General features: G+C 42.6%; 3 protein-coding genes across 10 annotated transcripts in view; 2 read left to right on the top strand and 1 right to left on the bottom strand.

The window, feature by feature from the left end:
* The window catches only part of LOC127053211 (uncharacterized), a 361,256-nt gene that overhangs the window by 60,095 nt on the left and 282,345 nt on the right, over positions 1 to 18,816 (top strand). The window lies entirely within an intron of this gene.
* On the top strand, positions 762 to 6,676 carry PDHB (pyruvate dehydrogenase E1 subunit beta). Of its 2 annotated transcripts, XM_050957513.1 has the most exons (10): positions 762 to 853; positions 932 to 994; positions 1,439 to 1,546; positions 1,632 to 1,694; positions 1,787 to 1,822; positions 1,967 to 2,252; positions 3,800 to 3,910; positions 4,669 to 4,760; positions 5,844 to 5,985; positions 6,514 to 6,676. In XM_050957513.1, exons 1-10 carry the CDS (start codon positions 800 to 802, stop codon positions 6,657 to 6,659), a joined length of 1,101 nt encoding a protein of 366 aa, XP_050813470.1. In that variant the 5' UTR covers positions 762 to 799; the 3' UTR covers positions 6,660 to 6,676. The 2 variants fall into 2 exon arrangements, with proteins under 2 accessions (XP_050813470.1, XP_050813469.1); XM_050957512.1 differs by having other exon boundaries at positions 785 to 994.
* Positions 8,413 to 18,816, bottom strand: part of PXK (PX domain containing serine/threonine kinase like) — a 55,437-nt gene continuing 45,033 nt past the window's right edge. For 2 of the 7 annotated variants that reach the window (XM_050957412.1, XM_050957414.1), the window contains exons 18-19: positions 15,614 to 15,644; positions 9,593 to 9,679 (exon numbers count right to left, since the gene is read on the bottom strand). In XM_050957412.1, coding sequence (XP_050813369.1) covers positions 15,628 to 15,644 — 17 coding nt within the window. In that variant the 3' untranslated portion in view covers positions 9,593 to 9,679; positions 15,614 to 15,627. Of the gene's footprint in view, positions 9,680 to 15,608; positions 15,645 to 15,955; positions 16,218 to 18,816 lie in introns of those variants that run through there. The other 5 variants (XM_050957405.1, XM_050957404.1, XM_050957413.1 and 2 more) reach the window with 4 other exon arrangements.

The following is an 18,816-nucleotide window of genomic DNA, read 5'->3' as shown; positions in this document are numbered from 1 at the left end:
CGAGAGCTCTCCTGTCGACTCCTGTACTCCACCGCTGCGAGAGACGCAGGTGGAATCGACAGGAGAGCGGCAGCAGTCGACACCGCAGTGAAGACACTGCAGTGAGTAGGTCCAAGTACGTCCAACGTAGCTGAAGTTGTGTAACTTAGATCGATATCTCCCCCACCCCAGTGTAGACCAGGCCTTGTAACATGGCCAGATTTGGGCAGATTTTCACAGGCACATCCCTGATGCTACGCCAACCGCCCTGCTAAGTTTCACAGGTGCATGGCACCTCTGAACGAAAAACGTTGACTCAAGAATTTTTTTACGTGGTCAAGAATCACAACTTTTCTCCGGCTTCATTTTCAGAAGCGCCTGCACCCACCAGTCTGAAATCCCCCTTCGCCCCTCCCAACATAACCACAGCCAGCTGGAAGCAGCACTCCGCATGGCCAAAGAAGTGAAGTCTGACAACAGCAGCAGCTGGAGACAAGTCTTCCATGGGCTCCTGCCCTCCAGGGAAGGCAGCTGTAAGGATGGCGCCTCCGCACTAGTTTTGGCCCAAGCGGCTCACCATACTCTCAGGGCAAGAGGACGTTCGGCCCGCGGATTCGCTGAACCCGCTCAATGCACCGAAGGGCGGAAGCGAGGCAAAGACAACCCCTAGGGCCGCCTCTGTCTCTTCTCGCGATAACAGTGGGTAGCTCCGCCCCCTGCGCCCGGCTGCCCGGCAGGGAGGGGGCGGTCCCAGGTTTGATTGGACAGACAAGGTGTTACGCAGTGACGTTTGGGGCCGACAGGCAGAGGGTGGGGCAAGATGGCGGCTGCCGCAGGGGCGCTGAGGAGGCTGGTGCGGTGCGGGCCGCAGCAGGTAGGGTCGGGCCGGCTGCCCCCGCCCGCCTCGCTCTCCCCCGGCTCCGTGCTAACGCCTGTCCCCGTCTCTCCGCAGGGCCTGGGGCGGCTGCTGCAGCTGCGCAGCGGGATTCACGGGTCCGCGCCGGCCGCCGTCCAGGTACCGGGTCACGGAGCGCGCGGGGGGGGGGGCGCAGCCTCCACTGCCCCGCCCCAACGTACCCCCCGCGCGCCGGGGAGGGGACAGAGCCTGTGGGGCCGGGATGGGGCGGGGGGCGCCGCCCGCCTCGGGACCCCCCTCCGCTCGCCCCGCGGAGATAAGGGGGCGGAGAGCCCGTCGGGACGGGGCTGTCTCTTGTCCGAGGCGCTGTGACACTGGCTACAGACTGAGTCCAGTGGCCAAGTGGCATCATCCGTCTCCATCTTCTCACCGCTGGCCGCTTTCCTGCAGCCGCTGGCAGCTTATTTCCAGGAGCCCCTTGTTCGTAGTTCCGCAGCTGTGACTGCCGGCGGTTTGCACGGAGCGCAGCTGGAGCTTTTCACACCAGACTTATTTTTCATGCTGTAAAATACTTGCCCTGAACAGTTAATCTGGCTTTATCAGGTGAATGTCCGTGATGCATTGAATCAGGCATTAGATGAGGAGCTGGAGAGGGACGAGAGAGTATTTTTGTTGGGAGAGGAAGTTGCCCAGTATGATGGTGCATACAAGGTGAGCAGACTCAATTAAGTTAATAAACATAACTAACATTTGGTAATACAGTTTTAGCAACCCAGTTTTTCTTTGCTAATTGCAGATTAGCAGAGGTCTCTGGAAGAAATACGGAGACAAGAGAATAATAGATACTCCTATATCAGAGGTATGAATAAACTAGAATTTTTTAAATCTCTCCTCACCCACCCCCCGTCTTTTGGAACTCACACTCATCCTTAGTTTCTTTTTCTTTTTAAGATGGGTTTTACAGGAATTGCTGTAGGTGCTGCTATGGTAAGTAACTTCTGACTTTTTGAAGTGTGATCAGCGTTCGCTTGGTTTGTTTAATTAAACAGAAAAATGTTAAATGCAAACTATCTTGCTATTATGATAGCTATATTAGTAGTTAACACTAGTTTAACCATCTTAATTTAACAGGCTGGACTGAGGCCTATTTGTGAATTCATGACCTTCAACTTCTCCATGCAAGCAATTGATCAAGTTATAAATTCTGCTAGCAAGACACTTTACATGTCTGCAGGCCTGGTGCCTGTCCCAGTTGTCTTCAGAGGTCCCAATGGTGCCTCAGCTGGAGTAGGAGCACAGCATTCACAGTGCTTTGCTGCTTGGTATGGGCATTGTCCTGGACTGAAAGTAGTCAGCCCTTGGAGTTCAGAGGATGCTAAAGGTCTGCTTAAAGCGTCAGTCCGGGATGACAATCCAGGTGATTGTAACTTTTTATAAATATCCTGATCTAATGATTAAGTGCCAGATGCTTAACTTACTCTCCAGTTAGTCTCTGAAATGTTTTTTAAAAGCAAATTTAACTATTACATTAACACCTAAGCTGTTTAAAATCACAGCTTTATTGCAAAGATTCTCCATGCCCTTCTAAGAGCAATTAGAGTCTTTCTGCACACTTTTCCTAGTGTGATATCTGCAGCTGACTTAATGGCAAGTTATATGATCAGTTTGTGCCTTTCCCAGCTCAGCTTCAATAGTCTTAATTTTTTTTGGTGACGTTCTTAACCACATACTGAAGTTGAGCTGTCCCAGAAAAACAAACTTCATACACAGGTTTCTAACTCGTCTAGTTATAAATGATTAGTTAACTCAGTAGTGCTGTCTTGTTGAGTCTACATTTATAGAGTAGAAAAGTCAGAGTTACTGTATCCATTACCCATACCGCACAAATCACTGTAGTATTGGGCACCTTTGATGCATTGATTTTGGTTTTTTTTGTTTTTTTAAAAAAGGACACCATAACAGTGAACTTGGGAATTTTAAGGGGGCATGCTGCTCCATACAGTGGCTTTAATGCTAGCAGGCACACATGACTATGCCCGTCACTTGGTGGTGATTCTCCTCCTCTCCCCAGAGGGAGAAGCATGTGCAGTGGAGTGTCTTGGTTTGGTACTATGTCTTTAATATATAAATACCTATTACTATGTGCTTAGATTAGGAAAAAGCAAAGTCAAAGAAATGTGCCTGGCACTTGGAGCAGAAAGTGGTAGGGCTTGTGATAAATTTTTAGTTCCTGGTGGATTTCATTCCACACTGTTGAACAGAACTTTCCCAGGAGGTCAGTCTCCTATACCAGTGTGCTTATTAACTACTAGTGTTGAGAGTTCCATTATGCCGAAGTTCTCTTTTTAAAATCTTCTTAAAGCATGATGTGACCTTTTTTTTTCCAGACTTCCAGGAACTTTAAAGGGAGAAACCTTAAACTCCTGGCCCTCGTTCCTCTTGTTTGAGTTCAGTTTAGAGCGAGAGAATAGGGAGATCCAGATGTTTAATTTCTGTAGTGACCAAGTTAGAAAAGAATTGATAACAGTATGGCCCTATTAAGGAACTGGCCTCGTTCATCCTTTCCCACATAGATAATGGGACTGCTCATGGGAAAAGTTGTTGGATCAGGTCTTAGGCTTCTGCCTACCACTGAATATCTCAAATCACCAAATTTAAATGCTCATGGTTAATTTTTTTTACCATGTTAACAAACAGGATCATTTAGTCAAACTTACTAGCTGCTCAAGTTAACTGAGTAATTGTTCATGCTGATACAACGTGCTACCTAAACTATAGTTTTATTGCATTTGTTTGCCCTCTTGTAAATGAGCCAAGAAGAGTTAAGCATAATGGAGCCCCCTAACATGTTTGGAATTTGGGGGGAGGGTAGAGTAGGGAGCAGATGTTGGATGATACTGGATAATACTTTCATCTGGAGAAGTGCATTGGACTAACCAAAGTAAACACTTGTTGTGTTTTCAGTTGTGATGCTGGAAAATGAGTTGATGTACGGAGTCCCTTTTGAAATGTCAGAAGAAGCTCAGTCAAAGGACTTTCTTGTTCCTATTGGAAAAGCCAAAATAGAAAGGCAAGGTAAGTTCGGAATACTCTTAACACTTCACATAATCTGCTCCTCAAATTCTCCTCCTCTCTTAGGTCACTTGAATTGAATAATGTATTCATATACAAAACACTCCCTTCTTGTGGAATAGGAAAATATTTGAAGGCACAGAACTCTGGAAGTTGAGTTTGTTAACATACTGTACTAACCTCCTGTAAACATCACTTCATTCCATCCTTTTGGCCACAAAGTATCTTGGTCATTAGAAACAAGGTGCATTTCTGGATCAAGACTGGAATGAGCCAGGTAATAGGCCTATGTGCTGTGTGAAATCTGTCACATTTCGCTTCCTTCCTTGTATTCAGACGACTACTCTTGTTTAGATTCTTAGTGATCTTTGATGTGCTGAACAAACCTGCAGTGGTTCTAATGTTTTATTATACATAAATTTGTTTGCAATGATGAGAAGAACTTCATAGCCATACCTTGGCAAGTTAATGCTGCTCATTCTGCATGTAGAGTACAAGTGTCGGACACCTCAACTACATAAACTCAGGATGAGTTCAGTTGTTGAATTTCAGGCTATTCCTAGTGTATAAATGTTACTTTTAAATAGACTAAAATCCAGTTAAATCAATGTTCAGTCCTTATGTACTTACTATTTCAAAGCTGGACTGTGTTCTTTTGAGCTTTCAAGGCTACTTACAGCTACTGAGGGTGTGGGAGGAAGATCTGACTTCTGTAGTTAACTCTTATGTAACTTGATCCATCACCAGCTTCTGTGTTTCAGGAACCCATGTTACTTTAGTGTCACACTCCAGATCTGTTGGACACTGTCTGGAAGCAGCTGCTGTACTTGTCAAAGAAGGTGTGGAGTGTGAGGTGTGTTGTGGGAGGATTCTAGTCCCTGGTGAAGAAATTCCTTGCTCTTTAAAATCAAATTAAGGCCCTGCAAAATTAAGCCCAGTTAACTGTTTGCACTTTAAAGTCCTCTCTCATCGCTGATTTAAACACCGATGGAGACAAATGTTCCTTTCATGTATCTGCCATCCCCTGGCTTCCATCATAGAGCTGGGCAAAATTTAATGCCATAGATGCAAGTCAAAACCACAAGCACAAGGGAAGCTTGTGTGGGAGAGAGATGCTGCAGCACTGCCGTGCATACACTAGGCACGATGATGTTTAGTGGGATTCCTAAGGGGTGACCAGGGATTTGTGTGGGGTTTATTTTTAATTGATTCAGTTAAATCAAAGGCTGTGTAGACACTGAAATCAGTATAAGCCTGGCTTATATTGACCTAGCTTGTCAGGAACAGGCTATAAGTGATATGGGTCAAGTCTATATTGATTCTAATGTCCAGCCTTTTCACTCCATTTAAATTTGGTTTTCAAATCAGTTAGTTAAGGTAAACTGATGTGCTCTTTGTGTAGACAAGGCATGAGTCAGGTGTTCACATTTTAAACTACGTAGAGGCAGTGAAAGGTCTGTTTTCCTTGATCCAAGGAGGCTTAATGCAGAAAAACAAGTGAATGCGTGTGCAATGCTAATTGCATACACCTCTATATTGAGGGAGGGATGACTAGAAAGTCAGACTTCTGACACGCTGGAGGGTGAGATGGGAGTCTGTAGCATGATGTGGCTAAAATTAGTCATCTACATGCAGGTAGAAGCATCCTATCCCAGGACAAAGTGAGTAGTTTCTCTTTGGACGGAGGGGTGTGACTACAGCTGAAATACAGAATTTAGGTACTTCTGCAGAGGAAAGATGGCTAAAATAATGGATGCAAGATACACTCAGTTGGAGGAAATGCCCTAGATCGCTTGAAGTGTTGACTTTCTTTAGCCACTTATCCTCTCAAGGACTAAAACAAGAAAAGTACTAAGGTGAAGTTAACCACTTATGCAATTATAGATAGGCTTAAAGGACCTCTTGCAAAAACAAAACACTTAATACTCTCTCTAAGGTGATAAACCTCCGTACCATTAGACCAATGGATGTAGAAAGTATAGAAGCCAGTGTTGTGAAGACAAACCATCTTATAACAGTGGAAGGAGGCTGGCCCCAATTTGGAGTAGGAGCTGAAATTTGTGCTAGGATCATGGAAGGTATGTCAGAATAGCTTCTGTAGCTTATTTAACTGTGTATGTTTCCAAAGTTAGCTCACTAACCTTAAACATAGGGCTTTCATGATACAGTAGCTGTCAAGACTTTTTTTTTTGGGGGGGGGGGGGGGGGGGGAAGAGAAGAGATTTTTAACAGAAAACCTGAAACTTGATTTAATTAAACTTAACCACATGGCAGTGGAAAATCTTTTGCCCCTTTATTCTACTGTGGCCAGTCCCTGTAGAGCCAGAGCTTGCAGGGGCTGTGTAGGTGGCAGGAAGTTAAGCAACCTGGGAATGGGCCTTAGAAGAGCATGGGACACATCTCCCTGCCCCTTGTAAACTTTAATTGAATGTGTGACGATAGTGAGAATTAAGCAAGAATGTCTACAGGTTTAGGGTTAATATGTCAAAGGACAGGTGCAGGAATAAAGGGATTAGCCCCTGGCTCACTGAGACCCTAATTCCTTTGAAAAAAGTTGTAGCTAAATCTGCATGAGCCTTTCCTAAGACCCTTTTATTCTCTTCCAGGACCTGCCTTTAATTATTTGGATGCTCCAGCTGTGCGTCTTACAGGTGCAGATGTTCCTATGCCTTATGCAAAGATTTTGGAAGAAAACTGCTTACCTCAAGTGAAAGACATCATATTTGCCGTGAAGAAAATATTAAATATCTAGGTTGTGTATATACAGGGTGCTCTTCCAAAGTGTGTGTGTCTTAAGAAGAGAACTAATAGAACGGACTACAAACTTGTATTCATAACAATGTTATATACCTCTGTTGACCTCTTGTACTGAGGGAAAGGTTTAGGTGACCTTTTAAATGTATTTAATCTGTGTTTAGTGGGTTATCCTCTCAGCTGCTTTCTTCTACCTAGCTAAGCAGTAAAGCACACTTACATGTGTGGGTGCCAGACTCATTTTGTAAAAAGTGTGAATCTGTATTGAAAGCCGTAGGTATTACAGAAGGTGAGAAGAAAACATTACTCTATCAAGGGAGCTTAAACCTCCCTCTGCCATTTACAAATGTAAAAGAAATAACCTTTGACCCAAACTGCACCTGAAAATAGCAATAAGCACTTAAGTGGTGATGTCTAGGACTGGAATGCAGCATCATAGCATGCTTGAGGAAAGCATTTGCTGAATGAGTGAATGTTAAAGGTTTTAACCAACTGTGTTTTCCTAGATGTAACTGGTAGTGATGGAATTCTTCAGAGCTGGCAGCTCATCTTTTACAGTGTGGCTGTAATAATTACTACTGGAAAACTTGCAAGTTCAGTGGTGGAAAGGACGTAGCTACCCCAGGGATGTTCTTCCCTTGCCAGGAGGAGAGGAGGTGGTGCCTGTATTTACAAAGTCAAAGAGGTCCATGCTAGCAAAGAGTCACCTATGCTATAACAAGTTGCTTCTGTGCAACTCAGAGACAAGAGAGGTAAATTGCAGGGGGCAATGAGAGATGCTGGCTGCAGTACATTGGTGGAGGAAAGAAGATAGCATTTCAGCCCAGCCTGCACCAGTTTTTTTAAACCATGTTCATCTGCAGCTCATTAGTTACAGCTGCCTGACTCAAGGTGCAATTTCTTTTAAAATGCTAACTTATAATGAGGCTGCCAAGTCTTTGGGTGAAAATCAGTCAAGAAAATACTTGTGCTATTTGTAGTGTCCAGTACTATAGCTTCCCCTTTGTCAGATAAGAAATAAGTCAGTCTGGACTAGTTTTGTTCAATCTTAAGTAGGCTGCTAGGTCTAAAGTTAGAGGAAGACCTGCTAAAAAGGGTTAAGAATTTAACTACTGTTTAACTACTCTGACCATATGATCAACAGGAGCACCTGTCCAAAAAACTCTATTCCTCAGTCAGCCACTCAGTTTCACCACAAGGATAATCCATGATCAAGTCCTGGTAAAATAAATCATTTGAAAATATTTTGTTACTTAAAAAAAAGCCACTATTGAGGTTAGACAGCTTGATTCAGTAGTCTTAACTTTAGAAAGAATGGAACTCTCCTGTGGATGTTGTAAGTATAGATTTAAGACCACTACTAACCCCAGTAAGGAAATAGTAGATAGTGAAGGTCCTGTGTTTAAAAAAGGAGGCCCCAGTGAAGTCATTCTAGACAAGTGTTGGTACTTTACTTTAAAAAAGTGCTTCCCTGTAGAACAGTAAGTAAAACAATGAACAATTGTTTCAGGAGCAGCTAGTGATTAGTTACCACAGCCTGTCACAGGTGTTGTTATGTATCAGTCACTATTAGATACAGCACCAAAATCTCTCATGTACCCAAGGAGTTGAATTCCTTCCCTTTGCGTGGACAGTCAGGAAACTGAGCAGCACTAGCCGATTATGTCAGTACTTCTGACCATAGCAAAATGGCTATCTATCACTTCAGTGCAGGGTGTAGAAGCTTCTGCTGTGTTAGTGGGGCTGTAAAATAAAGAATCTATCTCATTTTAAAGCAGGGACCCTCGTTCTCTGACTGGAGGAATTCCAATGACATTTATTTTAATAAAAATATGACAATATATCACAGGTTACAGGACACTTTATACACAACATTCTCTGCATAGTAAACACTGATGTGTACTTGAATTTAAAATGGATTATCTATAATCCTTTAAAGTGCAATTTGTTTAAGGTTTTAAGCAAATCATAGAATAAGCAAATCTTTTCAAGCAGTCAGCATTTTAAAACAAAATGTGTTCTGCAACTTCCCCAAGAACAAGATTAATTTCATATGGATGCAAAATTTACCTGTGTTAAACTCCCCAATCCAGAACTTGTGTTGAATAATCCATGCCAAATTAACTCCCATTTTATTGCCTGAATTAACAGACTGTTTTCCCTGTACATGTAACTGGAAACAGCCACATGTTTAGGGGATTGTTCCAACAGTGCATTACATACAGGCATGAGCCACATTCATGCTACATTGTTGAATTCTGGAGTACTCTCCAATGGCAGATTGCCATAGAGACAAAGTTAAAAATCTACAGTTCCCTCACCAGTGTACTTTTGGATTAAGTGCTTTTTAAAAAAAAATGATTATCTAAAACAAATGAGTGATTTTTGATGCAGCAAAAATAATGTGCTAACTACAAGGAATTACAGGAAAATAGGGTAGACTAACATTAGATTTTCAAGTGTGTTTGAAATAAGGGGTAGGGTGGAATCAAATGTACAGAGTCAGTATCCTCATGCTTGTTCTTATTTTCAGATCATAGAAATATTGCTTTACCTACCTCCCTTCCCAAAAATCACTTAACTAGAAGTTGTTCATTTTAACTGGAATAACTGAAGTCAATAGTTATCACCACAATAGGGCAATGTAGGTCAAACGACGTAGTGCTGCTAGTCAATGACAAGGAGAAATAATTTCTCTAGAAAAAGCTGAAATGGTTCAGAAGAAACAGCTGCAAAATAATAGACCAGCATGAAGTGGCTGATCATGCCTCAACTGAGGACAGTTGTTCATGAGAAAAATATCCGATCCTGCTGTGAAGAGTTAACTTCAACTGATCCTGGGAACACTGTAGTCACATGTGTCTGCTTTCTTCAAAGCTCCTTTCTGAAAGTTTTGAATGGAGCTAAGTAAGGCTTCTCGGCTGGCACTGTCAGCAGGCGAAGGATCAGGATGCACTGCCCCATCCATTTGAGGAGGAAGTGGAGGAGCTGCTGGTGGTGGGGGTATAGTTGACACTCCTGTTAAGATCAGACAACAATTACACAAGAACACACCACCACAAGATTAGCTGACCGAGCAAGGCAGCTGCAATTATTAGAATAGTAATAAATCCACTGGAGAAGTCATTTACCCAAGTAAGTATGCAACTTCTTGAGTACTGCAAATGGAAGACATAGAAATTAGACATGAGAAAGACCTAGGAGATCACATCCATCCACCTGTAAGTGCAGACTTGACAGTCCCCTGATAAGAGATCATCCAAGTTACCTTTGACGGGAAGCCCTGGATGCGCCATTACTTGGAGAATCAAGGGGCAATACAACTGCAAATTATAAGAATCTTACACTGGCTGAGAGGGATGAAATAAGTCGTTTCCAGGACTTTTCCCTCATCTGATTCCTATGATTTGTTTCTTAGTACTAACACCAAGTGAAGCACTCTGCCCCCTCCCTCCAGTCTCACAAAGCCAGACCCAATACATAAAATAGTTGGACTGTGGCACTAAGTCTTACTGTTTCCCAGGTGTAGCTACACTGGGAAGTGAGTTTTTTTCCCCTCTAGTCAGCTTATTTTCTATTCCAGGCGTTCTGTTTTTAGGTTGTTAGCTATACAGGAAAGTATTGATAAGTGTTATAAATAGAACCCTTTTCTAAGAAAAAGGCAAGTTTCTAGTAAAAATTAATTATTGAGCATTGATATCCTTTTATAGATTACACTGCATCACAAATTCTTACCAGAGCCGTGAGCATAAATCTCAAAGACCACGGTGCTGGCCAGTGGCACCTTTAGCACTGAAAAAAATCTTGTCTTGTTTTGCTACATTCTGTGTTCTAGAATCAATTCTCACCCTCTCTTTCTGAGCCGCCCCCCCCCCCCCCAACATACTATAAAAACTCCCCAGCCCAGCTGTGCCACAACAACGGGTTGGTTTTTTTTGCATATAAAAGCCAGGGCTGGTTTTAGGGGGTAGCAAGCAGGGAAATTACCTGGGGCCCCCACCACAAAGCTAAGTTGCTCAGACTTCGACTTTAGCCCTGGGTGGTGGGGCCCGGGGCCCTAGGCTGCAGTGACGTGGCAGGGCTTCAGCTTTCTGCACTGGGCCCTAGCAAGTCTAACGTTGCCATGCTTGGTGGCCCCCCTGAAACTGGCTCATGGCCCCGGACCTTTGGTTGAGAACCATTAGTCTAGATCACACATATGCTTCACTTTCTGTAACTTGGTGTGTCTACTTTACACTCTTACATCAAAAATACACGGACACAAGCTCCCTTGCAACTCCACATCACATGGCCATACAGTCAGATCTGGGGAATTTAGTTAAGCCTGGAAGGATCTGATTTTTTAATAACCAAGATTTGGTGAACATCAGTTTCACTGTTCAAACAGATGAAAAAAAATATTTCTATGGATAATCAAAATTTGCAGATAGGCCAAAAAAACAGCTTGAGAACTTATAGCATTTGGCTTAAGGTATTTATATTTTGACACGTGATGTTGACCATTTGTATTTTAATGGTTTAAAGCTTTAACTTTTTGAATGTGAACATCTACTTAAATAATTACTGTCTGACCTCCTCCACTGCCCGCCACCCTCATTTTCCTGCCCTGAAAATTTAAATCAAAAATAAAATTAAAAACCATAAATTCAGTTGTGCAAAATTAACTAAGAATTAAAAAAATGCTTAAAAATTAACATTGATATCAGTTGAAATTAAAAAATATATACAGACTGAATTCTCCCAAGCCTATTTATAGAGTCCCCTATTCTGTCAGATAATAGGATGACTACTTCCAATACACACATCACATATGCAGCAAGGGGTGGAGGAGGTCTGATTACATCCATCACCCACGTACTTTTTTGGTGATATGAGCTACTCAATAGACAAACTGGAAAGAGGGGAATGTGAAAGATACAGCATTGCATTTAGTCATGCCAGGTTTCGTGTATGTGGAGAACACGGGTGAAAACTGTCCCATTATCTGACGAGAGGCTAAGGGAAGGAATAGTTACCAGAGCAGAACCGTGTGCTGCCATACTTCCATTAACAACACTCTCAATGAATGCCTAAGAAGTTAAGTCACACAGAATGACATTCAAAGGTTATTCAATGCTCAGCCACAAACAGAAAGCAAGTGAAGCAATCGCTTCTTTCTCAACAACTTGTCCCATTCTTCCTTGCTGCTGCCGCCGAGTCTCAGAGTAGTAAGTGGTGGTGAAAAAAAAGTGCTGTAATAAAACAAGCTGAGTTCTAGAAGGAAAGAACCTTAGTTTGAAACATTTTCAATTTGTGTCAATTTTAAAGATTGTTCCTATGTGGAAAAATCTAAATCAAAAAAGGAGACTGTTTCTACAAAAAGCATTTTATTTGGCCAGTGATTAACGGCATTCCTATGGTTACTGTACTTCAGCCACTGGCACATAGACAAGAGTTTCCGTTCCTCACAAACCAGCACCTCCTGCAATGGGGAGGATGGGGGAGACAATCCTCTGATGGGAAAACAGCCTGTTCCCATGGAAATGTGGCTGTTTCAAGCCTTTGTTTTACTCCACTCCTCTCTGGTAGAAACGTCAGTGTTCAAAGGAGGACTCTTACACCGGGCAAAATCGAACCATTTCTGTTGCAGAGATTTTTTAAAATCCATCCCCTTTTGGTAATTGAGCTGGAAGCAAAGTTAATACACATTTCAAAAGTAGAGATGACCCAAATTCATCACTGTGTAATTCACTGACCTACCTGATTTGTCCGTATGCCAGCACAGATAATTGGACCTGAAATTAAGTTCATTAATAAAATGTATTGGAAAGTTATCCCCAGCATTAGAGTCTCACTAACTAATGTACTCACTTATGATCAGCACAGTGTGGGAAAATACTATGACGAGATCCAGACTAACATGGGTACCCCCTGATACCATGAAGAGTGATACTTGAAATTCAGGGCAGAAGGAAGAATCAATGGTGATCCACAGCAACGGCTGAGGCAGGACGGTAAGCATTAAGGTTGAAGTGGTCAGAGTAGAACAACAGGGTAGGTGAAGTCATCCCAAATCCTTATTGTTTAACTTGTGATCAAATGAATTAGCCGTTAATATATGCCATGCCACAAAAAAGTCAAGAGCATCTGAGTAAGGAACAAGACTGCATGAGAGAGACAAAGCAGAGAAACTGATAGGAGAGGAGAGAAAAGAATCAGAACGAAATAGACAACGAACAGAGAAGACAGACTAAAAAGGCTAAAAGGATGAGTTGTCCAATACCAAATATGAATGATTATGAACAAAAGTACAGACTTCTGTAAGGGGACAACAATAATAGTAACACAGAAGGAAAAACGGTGTAAACTTGATGAGAACGGTGGAAAAAAGTCATCATACATCTAATGATGGATCACTATTTATCAAGTATCAGAGGCGTAGCCGTGTTAGTCTGGATCTGTAAAAGCAGCAAAGAATCCTGTGGCACCTTATAGACTAACAGATGTCTTGGAGCATGAGCTTTCGTGGGTGAATACCCACTTCGTCAGATGCATGTAGTGGAAATTTCCAGGGGCAGGTATATATATATGTAGGCAAGCTAGAGATAATGAGGTAGTTCAATCAGGGAGGATGAGGCCCTGTTCTAGCAGTTGAGGTGTGAAAACCAAGGGAGGAGAAACAAAGACTGTGAATGGCTTGCCAATTACAAAACCAGTTTCTCCTCCCTTGGTTTTCACACCTCAACTGCTAGAACAGGGCCTCATCCTCCCTGATTGAACTACCTCATTATCTCTAGCTTGCCTGCATATATATATATATATATACCGGCCCCTGGAAATTTCCACTACATGCATCTGACGAAGTGGGTATTCACCCACGAAAGCTCATGCTCCAAAACGTCTGTTAGTCTATAAGGTGCCACAGGATTCTTTGCTGCTTTTACACTATTTATCAGTCAGTCCAGGGCACGATGTTACCTAGTTTCTAGGCTGGTTACTGTTTTGGATGGGGGAGATCAGTATACTTTTTGTGCTTTTTGAGAAAGCTTTCAGAGCTACATACTATGTAACGACTGAGCTGGAAACAGAACTGCCAGCACCAATGTGCAGCAAGGAGAAACTCAGCTTTCCTCTACTGCGGAGGCACTTTGGTTGACCTGACAATTTAAATCTGAATTTAGCCGTTACGCAGCTGCAGCTATTGAAACTGTGTTTAAGTCAGGCGGGAGACCTACCTACAAACATCACATTTGTTTTATTGGGACCCATTCCGTCATACACTTACATGAGTGTCTTTATTGACAGGTGTCTACGGGTTTCCAGGACCTGGACTCTAGTTTATAAAATGTAACAGTTATTTCATTTCAATCAGCACATCTTATAAGAAGTGTCAGGCAACGAGTCATCTGTCTGTCCTTCCTCCCTGCTACTGAGTCATTCTGAGAAGGGAGACCCTATGGTTATGTCTGCACTGCAGTGTAAGTCCAGGGTTTGAAACCCGGCTCAGGCCTAACCCCCTTCCATCGATATACAAATTGCACTGAACTTTGGTCCCACTGTCTCCTTGGGTTGGAGGGTCTCAGCTGTATTGCTTTGCAGTGCAGATGCAGCCCCACTGGACTCGTGCTCTGGGAGTTCACAATCACTTTGCCAACTTTCTTTGTCCTCTGCACAGTCAAGTTTGATGGTCAGTCAGTTTTCCCCTCACTGTACCACAAACAAGGGCAGGAGTGGCCACATTTTGGGGAGGATGCCAAGAATTCTGGGATATGGGTGGTTGGACTTGGGTCCACATAACACAGCATAGATGCTGGAGCCCCAGCTTGGGACCCAAGGTTCAATGATTCCTAACCTGCGGTTATAATCGAGGGTAGACACTCAAACCCTAGGTTAACAAACCCGGGGCTGCTAACTCAAGTTCTACTAATGCTAGGCTTACACTGCAGCGTAAACTTACCCTTACAGTTCGTCTACACCGCAATTAAAGCACCTGTGTTGGTCACTCAGGCTTGCAGGGCTGTAAAATTGCTGTGCAGATGTTTGGGCTCTGGCTGGAGCCCGGGCTCTGGGACCCTCCCCGCATTGTGGGCAGGGGCAGCTCCAGGCCCCAGCACGCCAAGCGCGTGCTTGGGGCAGCAAGCTGCGAGGGGCGCTCTGCCGGCGCCATGAGGGCGGCAGGCAGGCTGCCCTCGGCAGCTTGCCTGCGGAGGGTCCGTCGAAACCGCGGGACCAGCAGACCCTCCGCAGTCAAGCTGCCGAGGGCAGCCTGCCTGCCATGCTTGGGGCGGCAAAATGCCTAGAGCCACCCCTGATTGTGGGGTCCCACAGCCTGGGATGCACAAGCCCAAACATCTACATGGCAAAATTTACAGCCCCACAAGTGAGAGTCAGTTGATATGGGCCAGCCATCCGTGTTTAACTGCAGTGTAGACAGACCCTCACTCACCTAAATATACTTTGGTGCAGATGCAGCTACTGTCCAGCAGGAAAATACTTTACAATATTTACAGGGAGAAAGTGACTTGATGCAAGAGTTTGGTTAGCAGGAAGCCTTCCCTACAGATATGTTGGAGGAGGCTGCTCAGGGCCAATGAATCATTTGTTTATCCCTAGGACTTCATGACTGAACACCTATCAAGGGTTTACAGAGTGCCGTTTTTGTTAAGAGTTTATCAGATACGGGAAAGCTGAAGCCTGACTTGAAACAAAACTCAATAATGGATCTAAAGTGATAGCAATTGTGAAAATTACGTGTTTAACTGGTTGGTAAGAGAATGGGATGCAAACAAAATTATTTTAGTGATAGTTTTTAAAAAGGCTATATTTAATTACAATAATTAGTGAAGTAGCTTATGATCTACTATTACTTTGTTCCTTTTTTATACCATGAGAAGTTCAAGGTCTGTGTTCAGCTTTCCCATACAGAAACAGAACATCTTTAAAGAGAGAGAAATCAGCATTAGCTTACATTACCGATAAATTCATGTTCAAAATGATGTAAGTTCTATTGAAGACAGCACACAGAGAGAGAAAGAGAGAGAGAGAGGACAAGTCATTATTCTGGTTCTAGTGTCAGTCACACTTAGCTGTACAGTTAGTTAGGTTACTCAATGCTTATATTCATACATTTTTCTATGAATTAGAATGTATTGGTTTTGAACGGTTTTAAAACTCCCATTATATAAAAAATCAGCCAAATAATTGTGAACGTAATATCGACTAGTGAAACATGATGTTTGTAATTTCACAGACACACATCCATCCATCTAAAAATGCCAAATGTCAAGCTCTGGGGGGTTCTGAAAGCACTTTTAGGTACACTAAGGTACATCTTAGAGTGATTCAATAATAAACTGTATGAGAAGCAGCCATAAGAAATAAAATCCATTCATTTTGTATGAAACATTCCAATCATTTACTTTTACCCTGAAACATTCAGATTGTGTATCTGATCTGCACATTCAAAAAAGGAAGAACAATTAATGCTATTAAGTTGGCTCATAGTGATTTAAAAGGCAGAACACCAGCACACTATGACCGTCAGCAAGACATCTCTTTCTCCTTGAAGGATTTAAAGCTAAAGAAAAAAAACACCCATAGTCCAGTCCAAATCCTGCTCCTGGGGTCAACTCTACTTAAAAGATTAAGGCCAAAAGGGAACATTATGATCAACTCTAACATCCTGCATAACACAGGCCAGAGAACTTCCCCAAAACAATCCCTATAGCAGAGCTTTTGGCAAAACATCCAATCCTGATTTTAAAATGGTCAGTGATGGAGAATCCACCAGGACCCTTGGGAAATTGTTCCAGTGGCTAATTACTCCCACTGTAAAAGTTTATGCCCAATTTCCAGTCTGAATGTGTCTTATCTTCAACTTCCAGCCATTGGATTGTTAGACCTTCCTCTGCTAGACTGAAAAGCCCATTGTTAAATATTTGCTCCCCATGTAGGTATACAGACAGATCAAGTCTCCCCTTAACCTTCTCATTGTTAAACTAAATAGACTCAAGGAGCTCAATCTATCACTATAAGGTAGGTTTTCTAATCTTTTAAATCATTCTCATGGCTCTTCTCTGAGCCTTCTCAGGAGCATGCAATGAAGAGCAAGTTATACTTTCCCTTTTATAGCGTCCCATCCCATCGACTTTACGTACAACTCCCAATCACAAAAAATGAATGGATTCTTAAGTGAGAGCAGAATTAATGCAGTGGGGGAAAAAACTGAACATGCAAGAGGAGGTGACAATCACTCTAGCCAAAAGCTCAGAGCCATAGAAATCTGTGTTAGAATCAGCATTTGCCACCACCTAAAGAAGGTATCTCAAAAAGATTTAGTAGTAAAGCTGAGAGAATAATTTACAAGAAGTTTAGCCTCCTCCTCTTAGCAGCATGTCTGTTAGCCAGCCATGTTTTCTGTACACATTATTCAGATTTAACTGATTAATTTTTTGGAACTTTTTGCGCTGTTAACAGACATTTGAGTTATGTTGCTTCGTTGTAATTCATTAAAGTCACATAGTATTGTTTCTGCTCTGAGTGTGGATATGCACACAAGCACTACCAAAACACATTTATGGGTCCAAATTTCTCTGTGAATACTCATGTATGAGTCTTTGAAATTCACCTTCTGCACTAGAAGTGTTGGAAAGCAAACACAAAAGAGTCATGAATGTAGCCAATGTGAAATCACTGAGAATTTCAGAAGAATATTCATGGATATTTGTTTGCATTGCTCATTATTGTCTGCTAGCAGTGGCAATATTAAAACTAGGAAACAGAGCCCAGCCTGACCTTCCATATTTGAGGATGGACTTGCCTTAACCCTGAATGAAGAGAAGGGAGATGAGGGCATGTAAAAGTTACTGGTAGCCCCCCTTAATAGCTTACAAGCAGCCAGTAGGGGAAAGCAGAAGCCTCATATATACAGTAACCTGAACTTTTAAACTCTCTCTTTTCTTCTGCCTCAAAGCAGTAAGCAATTTCGGTAACAGGCACATGGCTCTTTGCAGGATCAGGCCCCTCAGTAAGAAATACATTAAAAGTTATTCAAATCCTGCTAATTGAGAGGCTGCACATTAGGCACCGCTGTAAGGGCCTTCACTCCGCTTAGATTAGGCCATTAGGTTTCTATTCCACTAGCTGCTAAGTGCTACATGTTCCAATTGCTAATGGAAGGCACCAAGAAGGCAATCTACCCTCACTTCCTTTAATTTAGAGCTGTGAGGTGGCTAATTCCCCAAGCACAGCGCTGAATGTCACTTACCAACTTCTACCCCCAGAGAGTTCAGTACAGCACTCCAGCTACAATATATGAAGATGTCTACATAGAGTTAGCTATTTAGACTCTTAATCCTCGTGCTCACCCAGATCATTTTTCCCCCATCCCCCAAAGTTAATCAATGAAGTGGCAAAGAAATTGGGCTTCATGGCATTTCAAAAGGTGTTGAAGGTCTCACAGCTCTTGAAGGCAACAATGTTAAATGGTAGGAATCTAAATTATGTACTGAGCAACCCAAGTTGAAAGCAACTAAGACCGGCACCCTTATACAACACTCATCCACCAGTAAGCTCTCTAAATGAGCAGTTTAATCTGCTGAAAATTCTCTCAAGGACTGATCTCTGTATTTTGCCCATGAGGGAGTCCAAGTCCAACTCCACGGCAAGGTGATGGGACCAACAGCTGCAGCATGGGTTTGTTCTTGTAACATTTTATGCAGTTTTTGCAAAGATGTGCAAGAGAACACTCTTTATTTACAATAAATGAATTGTATCCTCCATGTGTGCAACTGTACATTTGTTATACAAAATATAAAAAATAGATGCTAAAAATAAATTGTGCACATAGTACAGCTCTTAATTCACTAGACCTTGCATAACAAGAAGTGGTCTAATAAATGCCTTACTTAAGGATCCCTTAAAGAACTGCTGGAGTCTCAGGAAAGCTTTGAAAGAAGGGCAGTATTCTGAAAGGTTTGGGGGAGTGCTGGTTTCCTGTACTCCTCCTCTCATTCTCTCTCAAGGCCTGATCCAAAATGCACTGAAGTCAGTCAGCAGAAAGACTCCCACTGATTTCAATTGGCTTTGGATCAGGCCCTCACCCAGGTCATACACCTAGGGATCCATGTCCCTCTGCTCTCCCTTCCCAGCTCCACATATTCACATACGGTACTTTT

The sequence above is a fragment of the Gopherus flavomarginatus genome, chromosome 6, assembly GCF_025201925.1.
Source record: "Gopherus flavomarginatus isolate rGopFla2 chromosome 6, rGopFla2.mat.asm, whole genome shotgun sequence".
NCBI classification, from domain to species: Eukaryota; Metazoa; Chordata; order Testudines; family Testudinidae; genus Gopherus; species Gopherus flavomarginatus.
This window is presented reverse-complemented; position numbering and strand designations above follow the sequence as displayed.

What these genes read in the sequence shown, in the direction of transcription:
- PDHB (XM_050957512.1), top strand. Translation starts at nt 800, where the DNA reads ATGGCGGCTGCCGCAGGGGCGCTGAGGAGGCTGGTGCGGTGCGGGCCG. An exon ending in AGTATGATGGTGCATACAAG is followed by an intron (nt 1,547 to 1,631) that starts GTGAGCAGACTC and finishes TGCTAATTGCAG; the next exon opens with ATTAGCAGAGGTCTCTGGAA. An exon ending in TTGTGCTAGGATCATGGAAG is followed by an intron (nt 5,986 to 6,513) that starts GTATGTCAGAAT and finishes ATTCTCTTCCAG; the next exon opens with GACCTGCCTTTAATTATTTG.